We start from the raw sequence: 15,280 nt of genomic DNA, 5'->3' as shown, positions 1-15,280 counted from the left end.
AGGACCGAACACAGCTGCTATCTATACAATATAAATGTATAATGGTTCGCTAGTGAATTTCTTTAAATTTCGTTAATCGTCTCAGAAGAGATTGTTCTGATTTTTGACCTCCGAAGAGATTGTTTTGATCTTACCTCACGAGGATAAGTTTCCATGTTCAACAGGATTTTTTGAAGCCAAAATTTCAATAACGAGTCACTAGTATATGACTGTATGTTTATATTTTCTGCATGCTTTAGGTTGTGGTGTGAGCGCGTTATAAATTTATCGCTGATTGGCTAATTATATAAGCCGATCGCTGAATGGTTATGTGTTAACATACGGTACGTTTGCAATGACAATATATCCTACAAAAAAGAGTCAGCTATCTGCCCTTCAGCTATCTCCCCTGCAATGCCGGTGCAATGCTCTTGCCACTGAGCTACAGAAGTAGCTGACAAGAGCAAGCGTGGTTAATATGTATATATAATGGTAATGCCGGAAATAGGTGAGGGTAAATCAATTATGATATTTTGCAATTTACTCGATGTACGTAAATTCACCTACATCGACCGAAGTGCCAAAAATCATAATTGATTTGCCCTCACCTATTTAAGGCATTACCATCATATATACACAATAACCACACTTGCTCTTGTCAGCTACCTCTGACTTTGAACCAATTTTTATAATAATTACAATTTTGTATTGTTGTTCACTGTAGATATCTTTTTTGGATTGCGTATGGTGGAGGAATGGTAATGCGAAGACACTTGGCTACTAAAAAAGAAAAACAAATATATGTTTTCAGAACGCAATATGGCTATCTGGCTCTGCATTGCAACAGGAAGCGAATATATGCATACGACGGATTGGAAACAGTTAAAGTCCTAATTGAAATGGATTACGATGGCCTTAACAGCAATCACACAATTGACACAACTAATTTTGGTTCACCTGTTCTTAGAGAATGGATGTTAGTGGACGTTATTGGAGATTTTCTTTACTGGAAAGAAAGAATTTCACCCATTGTCTTAAAAATGAATGTCACCAGCAGAGATATATCTCGCTATATTCCGTTACCAAAAGGCTTCGACGTGAGAGATCTTCTGGTCGTAGACAAAGATCGACAACCGGAAGGTAAGTTCATACATTCTGGTAAATGTTCAGTGTAAGCTTGACTTCTTCAATTCGCTTTTGTAAGGAAACTACCCAACAGAAATTATAATTAATCTTCCGTCGAAAAAAATAATTTTCTTGCGCTCACACACGCAGAATTTTGCAGTTTCATATATAGCTTTTATTAAAATAAAACCCCTCAATTTATTTTGATTTTTGATTTTTGTTCAACAATTTAAATTTATTATAATAAATCTGAGTTATAGCTGCTTGTGTGAGGCAAAACATCTGACAATGCAACCTCGTACTCAGGGTTTTATTACCTGGTTGCGACGGGTCACTTGAACCCCTAGAAATTTGGTGTAATTCGAATTGGCGCCATTTGCCTCTTAGAGCCAGGTGATCTGATATGGCGGGAGAGGACTAGCACTAGTTGTCATATGAAAATCTATTTCTTCGTTAAAACAACTTTTAAAATATCTCATGAAATATACTTTATTTCGGTTTCAAATTTATATCAGAGCTATAGCTCTTATAATTAAACATGAACACAAAATTTCGAATGGTTCCATCAAGAATAACAAAAGATATAATCGATTAAATACTGCACAATGGATTTTTATTTTTACAAACGTTCTGAACGCTGATTGGTTGAAATATGAGCAAGAGATCACCTGGAAAGGAGATATAGGGGCTCGAAAAAGAAGGCGCTATTTTCACCACGCCTTCTGTTAACATTGTCGCTATTGCCGCCATTGCCGCCATTGCCGCATTCTGATTGGTCTAGCACCGCAAATGTCAACAAACGCGTTGATTGGTTATTGTTTTTGGTCCCTGTTGATTAGTCAAGAACGAAAAATGTAAACAAACGCACTGATTGGCTAACATTATTCACCCTTGTTTAGTGCGAAAAAAAACCTTCTTTGTGTCGCAGAATTTGTAAATGCGAATGAGGACAGGCTTAGGAGCTATTAGGAGTTCGAGAACCAGTGTCGCACATGTCGTCGTCGTCATTTAGCGTTTCAAAACTCTCTATTATATAGCACATGCCTGCGTGGTCTACTCCACTGCGCCGCATATTTTCTCAAATGTACCAGAGAAGCCATAGAATACGCACCGATTTTAAATTACAGGAAAATGCCAATGTGTTCAAGGCTACTGTTCCATCATAAATGGTTCACGAACTTGTCATTGTGAAAGTGGTTTCAATGTCAGTGGCCACGCTTGCACAGGTGGGTATATTGCGTCCGATAGCGTAGTATTTAGACAGGTAGTATGTATCATGTATCCGATTAATTGTACATTTTGTACCGATTAATTGTACATTTTGATGTATCATGCGAGTGTAAGGGGATCTAGATCACCTTTCTAAAGAAAAGAACTTGAAGTGGTAGACGATTTTGGACTAAATGTTAAGACTGCAGAGGTTTTTTAAAGTTTTTTAGATTTTAACTTTACGTGCGAAGTACTCCTTTTCTATAAAAATTAGGAAGAACAACAATCATTATGACTTTCGAAGAGTTTAAACAGTCCATTTGAAAATGCATGGTGATTAGAATAGTTAATTTTGATCTAGTTTTATTTAGAATTCTTTTAAGTATGTATATAGTTAATTTTATCATAAATTACATTAAAGTTTTTATATGTATGTATCATTCCTTCAACCTAGTTTGGTGTTTATTAATCTATTTTCCTTTAACTATTTCATTTAGATAATGATGAATGTTTGTCATCTCCGTGTAATCTAGCCATTTTCATCTCGTGCAACAACACCCCAGGTTCTTACGAATGTATATGTAAGAAAGGTTTCTATTCCAATGGAACGGCGTGTCTTGGTACGTATTTTTCGTGCGTAAATTAGTTATTCAATCTTCTTCCTCGTCATTATCTGAATTATCTGAATTACTTTAACAGGAATTCCCCATGTTAGGACTGCTTCATGAAGCATGATTTTAGTTTTAAATATCTAAAGGGGTTTTAAATACTAATATCTCTATTCATTCATGTTCTATTGAGAATTTCTGGCTCTTGAAAGAACCTGATGGTGCGAATTTCGCGTTTTTGCAAACAACATCTGGGGCCAGTTGTATAAAAGACTAGTTAACTTTTACCTGTAGTTAAGGACAGAATTGGCCAATCAGAGTCGTGCATTTGTGAGTTATGTAGGATTTAACTATATAAAATGTTGTTTAAAGTATTTTATACAACCGGCCCCCGGTTCTCGAGCCGGTGAGGGGCATTGTGCGACGGTACTAATTCCCCCTGGAGATTAGGAATTACACGCGGAACCCGGGATACATACCGGAATCCAAAGTTGTCCTGTCGTGGACGGTCGATGTTCGACAGTTTTGTCAGTTATGCCTATGCGCGAATAACGGCTGGTAATCAACAACGTTGTAACAAATCGACATCTAAAGTCCAAAGATTCAAATCGAGATCCAAAGACTATGATGTATCATGCTTCTCCTGGCGCATGGCTTTATTGGAAGAAGGGAATTTTGATGAGCTGCTTAAGATTATGATTGCTTCTAGGAAGGTATCCATTAAAAAACTTTCCAAGACCTTCGCTAGTGGATAGAAATGCAGCCCTGGCAGAGATCTATGATCCGCGATTGCGTTAATGGCGAGATCACTTGCAAGACGGTCACACGGAAGGTTAATATTGAACCAGATCAGACCCCAAGTTTGGAGCAGTTTTTAGTATGTCGCCTAATACCACTCGATAAGAACCAAGGCGTTCGTCCCATCTGAATTGATGAAGTGTTTCGTAGGGTCATTGAGAAGTCAATTATCTTTGCAATCAAGCCTCAAATCATGGAAAATGCAGGTGATGTTCAGCTTTGTGCCAGACAACCAGCTGGCTGTGAGGCGGCAGTTCATGCCATGTCAGACATCTTTGCAGCCGATAAAACGGGTGCTGTGTTATTGATGGATGCTACAAACGAGTTCAACGGGAGAATGATGTTACGCAACATTCAATACATTTTTCCTGCCAAGGCAATTAACACCTTCAACTGTTATGTCACAGCGTTAGGATTGTTTGTCCAAGGTGGGAAAAAATTACTTCTGCTGAAGGTACCACACAGGGTGTTCCATTAGCCATGCCGCTGTATACTGTCGCTATTACACCCTTGCTGCAGTTCATTAAATGTGATGAAGCTAGTGATGTTCGACATGTTGCTTTCACTGATGACCTTCGTGGTGCTGGTAGACTTCCCCAATTGCGTTCCTCCTGGGAGGACATTGCTATTTATGGTCCTCGCCTTGGTCCGCGTGCTGCTGATAAATCCTGGTTGATTGTGAACTGGAACTGGTGTTCGTATAACAACTGAAGAAAATAAGTTCCTTGGCGGATATCTTGGCTCTGAAGATGGAAAAGATAAGTACATTTTGTCTTTAGTTAGTAAATTGTGTCAGCAACTCTACATTTTAAGTGGAATTGCTAAATTCGAGCCCCAAGCCGCATATGCTGCATTTGTATCAGGGTTTCGGCACAGACTAATTTACCATATACGCACTGTTGTAGGTATGAAGAACTCAAGGACCATCTGTCAAAATCTCTCAAGCAATATCATCCATCAGAATGATGACGTTCCAGAAAATGAAAATGGAGCATCCACCTACGATTTGCGCCGTGAGATAGTTAATCATCGACATGTCCAAAACAAGCTGGTGTTGCACATTGAATCGAGAGTTCTTTGACGCGATCTACATGCGTTAGCGGTGCAATTGAAGTGCTTTACATCCTTTCCCTGCGCTTGTGGAAATATATCACCGTTGAGCATTCCTTGTTGTGCCTGAAAGATGTTTTATGACGAAATCCCTGACTTTTTCACTTCTGCTATAGACGACCTGGCCTATTACGTTTCTACAGAACCTACTCTTGCTCCTTTGACTGGCGAAGTACTTACATTCAGAGCTAATTAAGCCGACGACACAAGAGTGGACATAGCTGCGAGATGGGAAAAGTATTTTTTATGTCAGGGTGTTTAGTCCTTACGCTTCGACACATCGACGCCAAACACTTAGCTCGTTTGACGCCAACGAAGGTGAGAAAAACGCCAGCTAATCAAATAATTGTTGAACAGTGCCTATAGGCTACGGTGGATGTGGAAGGGAGACTTGTCACTTCCTTTCGCTCCTAGCAGGCAAACTGGCTGAGAAAAATAGTTTTAGTACTTCCATCGTTCCCAATTGCATGTTACGCGAGAAGAAAGCTTTTGCTCTTCTTGGAACTAGGGTTGTGTCTGTCCGTGGTATAGTCGTTCTTGGAGAACTGTAAACATTCCTTCAACTACTGATATCCTGTTGTCGGAGTTGAACTCTTACATTAGCTAAAGCAGTTGGCTGTAGTTTATATTTAAGTTTATATGCGTAAAAAAAATCAACAATGTTTTGATTGCCTTAGACAAAAGTTTGTATTTCAATGGGAACGTTAGCAATTTAACTGTCATTTAAATTTTTTCAAAAACGTTTCTGCTGTTTCATAATCTTTGGGCAAAATAAAACGAGAAGAAACAAGTTAAAGAATGACATATAACTAAGAAGAGCGTGGATACAGTTCAAGACAAAGCGGTGATAGTTCCCAGACAAGGGGATAGTTCTGCAGCTCAATGGTTAACAAAACAACCTGACACTACAGCTTAATTGTTTGATCAATCATTTAATTAATAATTCAATGTTAACTATATTAATACATATAAAAATCAATATAAACAGTCAACAGTGTAATATATTAAAGAAATTAACTTACTACATTGAGCCTTTCCTCGTTTAACACAAGTCGGCTTGGTCGTCGTTGGTGTTGTATTCATATTTATATCATTCGTGCCTCCAACGATGTCAATCGATGGTTTTTCAAAACTAGAAAGAGCTTTCTTGAATTTCAACAAATGACCAGGTTTCTTGGACAAGCCAACAATATCAAACATTTGTTGTTTCTCTTCAGCATCCATGGTCTTGATCAACTCCACATCGTCAAAGCCAGTGTCTTTAAAACGCTGCAGGTTTTCCTCAGTAAATTTCAATGAAGACATAAAATTTTCGAACGTTAAATTCTCAGCCATCTCGAATATTCACTAGATTCTCATTCAAAACAAAAAAGTGACATGTGAATGATGTGATTTACAGGAATTTGAGAGACAACTGGGGATTAGACATGATATTCATTATAATTCCGATAAATTCCGATGATGTAAGATCGGGTCAAGTTTCCGCTTTCCCCAAATCTGCATATTGATTTACATAACACTCGGCATATTAAACACAGCTCTGCTTGTGGAAATACAACTCTTGGCGCGCTGAGTTTGTCTTTTAATATTGTGATTGAAAACGGACATATAAAATCAAACGAAAGTATAAGTTATTATTGCACACTCTACCTGGATTTATAACTTTCATTGTATATTTGAACAGAATTAACAATTGGAATGTTTATGATATTAAAATAGAGTTTTTCTTTTTCGGTTCAGTATGTTTAATAATTATTTAATTATTCGATGATGCTCCTCAAAGATGCACATGAACAGATAATGCTTGATGTTTGCTTAAATCTCTTCTTGCCAAATTGCTATTATAATGCTCAACATACAGTAAACGTGCTTCTCGACCAGTTAATATCAGTGTGTAATTTATACGGTTTTCGATTTGGTGGAACATTGACATGTATACTTGTTTACCACTTTTTTGTGATGTTGTATATAAGCAAACTCGGTGTTGTGTGTCCCACCCCCGGCCATTAATAATGACCGGTCCCCAAGAGAAATAATTCATTATCTGCAAACTTATATTTCAATGATTAAATCATTTGTCCCGTAGTTTTCAAGTAATACTTCATGTTGCATGTCGTTTTAATTTCACCAATAAATAAATATAGGCCTCTACAGATTGTGTTCGTCAACTTTTGAACAACGTTTTAAATTTTGAGCAACTGTTCTGGTTTCGACCCACCTTTTTTTAAGTAACAAAAAGCAACTTTTAAGCTTATACATGATCCACACTGCCAATTTCGCACTAGCTAATTATTAAATAAGACCTCCACCATTACATGAATTATTTATTCACTACAATCTGTATCACCATTCCTGCCGTTTTTACTCACGCAAGTGTCCAAACGAAGACTAACATTGATATTTACTTAAGCTATGCATAATTTGGTATTGCCCATGACAGACATGCTAACTACATTTTCGAAAGGACCAAGAGTTTATTTATGTTCGAAGCAGTGCGAGGCTGGAGAAATGCAGAAATTGAAATATCAGCAAAAAATTTGTGCGTTTACTCGGGAAACATGAAGTTAAGATTGCTATGAAATGTTTTTGCGGCTATTATTGAGGCTAGAATTAGGAAATGGGTTTGATAAAAATTTGCTTGGTTGGAATAAATCGAGTTCCAAATGTTAGGTGTATGGAAATATACCCCCCTAATTTAGTCAGTTTTATAGTTTAGTTTTATAATTTAGTTTTAACATTACTTCCGGTAATTGCCAAATATGGACAATCACGTGATTCTGATACTTTTGAGAAAGAACGCACGCTTTATGCAAAAATACGATAAGCGAAAGGTTTCGAAAGGTTTCCTTTTAAAAATTCTAATAAAAGTAAAACAAGTTGTTTACTGTTATCGATTTGTTTATATTTTAACCGCGGTAACACAAACAAACACAAGGGAAAGTAGTACAAATTCGAAATCATCTTGGAATATTTCTGAGTGGTTCTGTGAGTTCAGATATGAATTAAACGCTACCCTATCTGTAGAGATATCGCCAGTTGTTTCGTTTGACAAACATAAATGATTATGTGCTTTTCAGTGCTTAGGGCTTCAACGAGTTGTTGTTGTTCACGCCGTTTTATACATGGAAAATATTCTACTGGTTCTCAAGTTGAAACTGAAAAGGAGCAAAAAGAATAATAGTATGGTGAACTCACTCTGTTGTTGCCTGACTTGATATTGAATGTCCAGAAAATACGTTTTTCAACTTTCAATTACCAGCCAGTGCCTCGAACTTGGGACTAGATTTCTTGTTATAAGTCCAGCTGTGTATAAATATGAACAAATCAGAAGCCGCTTCCTTGACAAAAAGTTGTCAAAATGTCCCCCATTTTACCTACGCTCTACGGCCCACGCTGTAGCAAAGATCCTGGTCAAGGCCTGCCATGTGATTCTTTCGTTAGGTTTATCCCATGTGGGGAGGGGTAGAACACAAGTAGCGCAAAAGTCCCTTCCGGTTAAAACAACATGTTTCTGAAGAGTGAAGATCGAGCGCAAAATAGCCGGTTTCGACGCAATATAAGATAAAACAATAGATAAAATGGAAAGAGGATCTAAACTTTTGATATTCCTGGCTTGTTTACATTTCGCTATTAGAAATAGTGTATATTCTAATGTTATCTTAAAACCAAAGCAAGTAATTTGTTTGCAAAAATTGTTTTTTGGCTCGGATGTACTGGTGGTTCTTTGAACAGGTTATGGGAAATCACTGATATATCAGGTTTACCGTTGCTGTTGTACGGCAAAGAATCCTTATGAAGAAGCCAGGTTCAGCGTTCCATCTGTGAATGTGAAATAGCCTGTGTCATTATTGTTATTTTCCCTGTGTCGTTAATGTTATTGCAACCACCAAATTCGGAAGTTGGTTAGGACAGGCCTTTGAGTGTCTGTATTGAATGTCAGCAGAACTTGTGATGATTCTGAAACTTTACTATTTAGTATTAACTAATTTACTATTTAGTTTGTGTGAACCGCGATTTTTAGCCGCAGTACAAAGCCTCCTAGACTGTGACAAGTGCCAAAAATAGCAGAACTGGCATATTGAATTTGGAATTTGTCACCCCTCCCTTAGACATGAACTAAGCGCTAATTAAAAATCCTCTTCCAGCACGAGAATCACTGCGGGATGTAGGATGATGTATGTATTGTAGTAAGCAGTTTGCATGGTTCATGAAGACGCCAATTTTTTAAAAGGAAATCGATATATGTGGGGAGTAGATTCCTGTTAAAATTGGAAGAATTATACTGTCAATGTATAGAAATTTCAACAAAAATAACAAAGGGGATTTTCGTTTTAGACCAATCAGAAAATTTGTTTACATTTTCCTTAAGCCAATCAAAATGCATAAATCTTGACAACTTCCGATAAAAAGTTACATCATTTCCAATTTTACATGGAGTATTAAAAATTTAGGAATTCTGAGTGGCTTAGCCTAAAAAATGTAAACAAATGTGCGGATTAGTTCAAAAACAAAATTCCTCCTTGTTACCAGGGATGGGATATAATTATCCCCGAGCCGGTGCGGAGCACCGTGCGAGGGTACTAATTCCGCTCGGATATTTATACCCACGATATGCAAATGCGAAATCAAAGTCGTCCGCCATTATGCAATGGACCTCACGCCATGGACGGTCTTCTACGTTGTACGCATGCGCCAGTGTGAACTACTAAGCTCTTGATTGGTCGAGACAAAAATTTGTATTTTCAAACGTCAATGAACAAGACGCCTGTTCTGGCGTTAACTCCGGCGCACGTGCCAGTCTTCAATATAGAGCTAGCTTCTGAACAAAAACAATACAGTTCATATTCGCATTTAGATGCCTTACGAACCTAAATGTTCGATTGCGAAATTCAGAAGCACATCGTACTTTAAAAAGTATAGAAGTTCAATTGTTCAAAAATGTAAATAAACCGCATGATACATTCGCTTTGTCTTACACTTTGCTTTTGGAATAGGCGCTTATATATTATATTTTCAATCCTGTGCAAACTACGACGTGTCAACGCGCCCATACACGACCACATCATCTTGTTAAACGCGAAATAGCAGCGATATTAATAAAATAGGACCAGAATCTACATGTATTAAATATATTCTTACCCCAATTCAATCTAAACTTAAACGAACAACATTAAAACAACGGTATATTTGTTCCTCTTAAAGGAATTGCCGTATCATGCGAGCGAAATCGAATCGCGCATCGGCAAATTAGCCAAAGCTGTGCACCACAACTCTTGGGAGATAAGACTGGGACGTAGATAAATACGGTTACATACACATTTCAAATACTAGAATGGTTCGCGCCATTTCAGACTTGCGACGACGAAAAATAATAAAAAAAAAACAAAAACAAAACAAAACCGAGGCGAATTTTCAACTCCGTCGCTGACGCCGGAGTAATAACTCTCATTTAGCAAAATTTTGATGAAATTTACAAATTTATATTTTTATATATATATGGAATATATGTATTTTTACTAAATTAGAGGGAAACTCGAATGATGTCAGGACTTTTCACGATTTAACAAATAACAAGATCAAATTTTCGACCAAATTCACCGTGTATAATGAACTCGGAATATTTTACACTTGATAATATTTCATCCGGCAGACGGGCACAGCTTTAAAAAGTAATTCTTTTGTGGCAAACACAACTTTAATATACTCAAATTTTTTTCACTATAAATCTCAATGTGTTATGTGATAAACGACATTATAATTTTATTTATAAACTCCGTTTTCATAATGACAAAAAGAAAACAAAATCAAAACATTCCCGTACAAAAACCAGTCGAAGCGTTTTATGAGACGTATGATGTTATATTTCATGGCATTTAATAATTAAAATAATTTACCATAACACTGATAATAGATGAGTAACTTAACTTCCAGAAAAAGGTAAGAATCTTGTCGTATTTTAGCCATTTTTTTCACAAATATATGAGCATAGGTAGCCCAACACTCGTGGTCCGCGCTCGTACACGCTACTCAGTGATTAGCATATATTAATTTATCCTAAGGTTGGCAACTTTATCACCAATTATCAATAATATATCACATACATACATGTCAAATTTCGATAAAAACTGAAAAACTACCACAAAATACTGCAAAATTAATAAATATAAATGAACTTGGATATATTTTCTAAATTTCGACATAGTTTTTAGCTTCAAAATGTATTGGGAAATACGGAAATTTGTTCATTTAAAATAAAGTTTTTGAAAATATATTGTCGAAATTTTCTTGTCGATAGGCGGGATCCAATTTGCTCTACATTACGTCACCTTCGGAGTCAATCGGAGAAATCCCGAGTCAATCCTATTGGCTGCTGAAAAGTCGGAAAATTTCCGAAGATTGCTCCATGAGAGAAACAGCCAATAGGATTGACTCGGGATTTCTCCGATTGACTCCGAAGGTGACGTAATGTAGAGTAAATTGGATCCCGCCTATCGACAAGAAAATTTCGACAATATATTTTCAAAAACGTTATTTTAAATGAACAAATTTCCGTATTTCCCAATACATTTTGAAGCTAAAAACTATGTCGAAATTTAGAAAATATATCCAAGTTCATTTATATTTATTAATTTTGCAGTATTTTGTGGTAGTTTTTCAGTTTTTATCGAAATTTGACATGTATGTATGTGATATATTATTGATAATTGGTGATAAAGTTGCCAACCTTAGGATAAATTAATATATGCTAATCACTGAGTAGCGTGTACGCGCGCGGACCACGAGTGTTGGGCTACCTATGATATGAGGGTAAACTTTGATTCTTTAAAAATATACGGCCGTTGCGAGTTGCTATGACTACAGTGTTTCCACGTGCAGAAAAATATTTCCATACTTTTCTCAATTTCTATTTCTCACATACCATCAGATACCATGTACCCTCCAAAACCCTCAAACCACATAAAATTTCTAACGATCATTAACTAATTTCGTTTAACCGAGGCGAGGGGTTGCTGCATGCATGTATTTCTAGTTTCTATTAGTGTTGTGTGAAAATATTTAACCCGTACACTAAAATGGAGTAGTCTATGTAATTTTTTTTTTTTTTTTTTTTTTTTTTTATGCGGCGACCACTAGCATGGCTGGATAGTTTAATGTGACTTAAACCCTATTAATAGTATTAATAATAAAATTTATTCGAACATTACTATAAATACATAATAAATCGATATCATATACTTTTTATAATGCATGCACAATACAAGAGGAAAGATATAAAATTACGCATATAAACTTAATATAAATATAAACTAGAGAAAACTACTTTATCTAATATTAGAGTTCCATTCCGACAACGAGATATCTGTAGTTGAAGGAATGTTTAAAGTTCTCCAGGAACGACTACCACGAACACACACAGTAGTCTATGTAATTACTCAGGCGTCAGCGACGGAGTTGAAAATTCGCCTCTATTTTTTGTTTTGTTTTTGTTTTTGTTTTTTTCGTTTCAAGTGTGTTTTGGAGCGAAATATACTAGTATTTGAAATGTGTATGTGACCGTATTTATCTACGTCACAGTTTTGTCTCCCAAGAGTTGTGGTGCACAGCTTTGGCTAATTTTCCCATGCGCGATTTGATTTCGCTCGCATGATACGACAATTCCTCCAAGAGGAACAAATAAACCGTTCTTTTGATGCTGTTCGATTTAGTTTAGATTGAATTGGGGTAAGAATATATTGATTACATGTAGATTCTGGTCCTATTTTAATAATATCGCTGCTATTTCGCCGCCACGGTTTAACCAGATGTGGTCGTGTATGGGCGCGTTGACACGTCGCAGTTTGCACAGGATTGATGATTTAATATAACTATATTATCGCTAATTCCAAAGACAAAGTGAACGTATTATGCGGTTTATTTATATCTTTAACAATTGAACTTCTATACTTTTTAAAGTACTGAATTTCGCGATTGAACGACATTTAGGTTCGCAATTAAGGCATCTAAATGAGCATGAGCTGTATAGTTTTTGTTCGGAGGTTTTATATTAAAGACCGGCACTTGCGCGGCACGCACGCCGGAGTTAACGTCAGAACAGGCGTCTTGTTAAAGTTAAATTTCAGGAGAGTATTAGTTTGTGTTAAATGGACAGAATGGTGTGTTATTCACCGTGCCGTTATAACTAAAATTTAATGGTTAAATCACATCTACGAGGTGCAGCCCTGCATGGGAGCCAGTAGAATAATAAATTATTGTACATATAGAATATGTAATCAAGCTACGAGATTATACGTATAGAATTTATAATCAAGCTACGAGGGAATAAAGGGTAATCATCAGTGAACACTGAGGCAGAACGAAGCAGAACTTATGTTGAAGTAGAATCGATTAAGGAGTGGTCTACACGCTGAAATATACTCGATAAACTAAAGCGTACGAATTTTATTACGTGAAGCGTCGCACTTTACATTACATGGATCTTTAATGATCAAATGGTAGATCTTCAATGATCAAATGCTCTGTTATAGTCTTCAGTGACTTGAGCAAGACATTAAGTTGTAAACGTGTAAGCGAAGTTATCGGGAGAGCTCTGACATCGGGATTATCGCAGCTATAGTTGCAGAAACCACAAGAAAGGAACAATTCGCCGAAGAAAGCAAGTGTACCGTAGCTTGAGAAACTTTAATAGCAATTATACTTTAAAGTGCCTATATCACTTGTGGGATCTTTACGGATTTGAATAGAGCTTGAAAAATTAGTTTATAAGTTCTACAACTCTTTTTGATATAGTTAAATAGTTTCGAAAATATTTACATCTAAACATGACGATTTGCCTAAATTTCCGTCGTGCTCGGGAACCTGGGACTCAGGAAGCGAGTTCTTGTCAAACATAATATAATCAATTGTAATTTTACTTCGATCTTTCAATAACGTAAAATATTTTGAGAAAAACTCGCCCAGTTACACAACGCACCATTCCCGCATTTTTTTTCTTGAAAAGCGCAAACTATATCGGCAGTGAAACTCTTCATGTTTACATTATAAAAGACGGCGTGTTTGCAAATCATTCCTGAGTCCCAGTCCCCCCAACCGACGTATTTTCGAAACTATCTAATTATATCAAAAAAGGTTGTAGAACTTCTAAACAAATTTTTCAAGCCCTATTCAAATCTGTAAAGATCCCACAAGTGATATAGGCACTTTAATAGTTTTAGTCTTAGTTCTTTGTAAGAAAACATAAAAATATATATGCTGAAATTCTGTATATGAAGATATATTTGCCGACACCCACACAGACGGATTAAAATTCGTCACACGAGGATTTAAAACAGCTAGCTTTCACACCGCTGCATGTGATCTGGAAAAATGATTATCTGGAAAATATATCAGTGGGCTTAGCCTTAGCCCTCGTTAATTGCCTAAAAGGTTAATATTTTATCGAATCCCCTGCTAAAGGTCTATAAATTATTAAATAATTGCAACAGAAGTTGCGTTATAGTCGGGGTAATCGTTATTTAGTCGGGGTGTCGTGGCGTTATTTTAGTCGGGGTCTCAGTAGTGACATCGTTAACAGATGCCCTACTTTTATGCTGGTTGAAAAGTCTAATTTATGTCTGGCTGCAGTTTCCAAATCTACCACAGTCAGTCACCATCCTCCAAGAAAGTCAAGAAACAAAACCGCGATCACCAGAGTCTGTGACTAGCTTGCCGCGTCGAAGACGCCGTACGTCAAAAACTCACATGGAACTTTAGTCTTTAAATATTTAATTTACTCATCATCAGCTGGAGTCGTCGTCGTTATTGATGGCGCAGATCTTAAAGCATGTTTTCCATTACATTCGTTTTTTACATTCTGCTCATGCGGCCGTATCGGAGCTTGAAAATGTTGAAATAAACCGCGCTTTAACACATTTTTTTATACTTTCGTTCGAACAGTTCTTTCCCCCTTTCCTTTCCAGTCTTTAATTTAGTTACTTCACAGAATTAGTTTCTTTTCAGAAATTCCCATTTTAATAATTATAAAGGCGTTCTGCAGCAAAATAATGTTTGGGCAATTAAAAAGTCAGTCTGCGAAACAGCGGCGGCTCGTGACTCTTGAGTCTTGAGCACAAATATTTCCTGTCAAATATTAGTTTCTTCAACAAAAATGTCGAACCTAATTAAAAAGTAACCTATCATGAAAAGAAGCTGTGCTTCTTGACAATGAGACATGACAATTAAGGAGTTTTTAGAAATATTGAATGTGCAACGTTTCACATATAATATTTACGTTGCATGCATGCTTGACCTTTTATACTATACGTTAGTACTGAACCTATTTCATTGAAACAAAGTATTGATATGATTTTTCATCGTATTGTATAGATATTGATGAATGTAATTCATACCCGCAGTGTAACTGTCTAAGTTCAAGAAAAGAAAAGTGTATTAACACACCAGGTTCTTGCAAATGA

The 15,280-nt window shown here is 36.5% G+C and overlaps 1 protein-coding gene across 1 annotated transcript; it reads left to right on the top strand.

Moving 5' to 3' along the window:
• Positions 1 to 931: 931 nt before the first annotated feature.
• LOC114541192 (EGF-containing fibulin-like extracellular matrix protein 1) lies at positions 932 to 15,280 on the top strand. Its single transcript, XM_028561177.1, has 4 exons — positions 932 to 1,119; positions 2,232 to 2,330; positions 2,811 to 2,933; positions 15,192 to 15,280. The coding sequence occupies exons 1-4, from the start codon at positions 954 to 956 to the stop codon at positions 15,278 to 15,280; spliced, it is 477 nt and encodes a 158-aa protein (XP_028416978.1). The 5' UTR covers positions 932 to 953.

The sequence above is a fragment of the Dendronephthya gigantea genome, unplaced genomic scaffold, assembly GCF_004324835.1.
Source record: "Dendronephthya gigantea isolate DGI-Jeju-01 unplaced genomic scaffold, DenGig_1.0 000273F, whole genome shotgun sequence".
Lineage (NCBI taxonomy): Eukaryota > Metazoa > Cnidaria > Anthozoa > Malacalcyonacea > Nephtheidae > Dendronephthya > Dendronephthya gigantea.
This window is presented reverse-complemented; position numbering and strand designations above follow the sequence as displayed.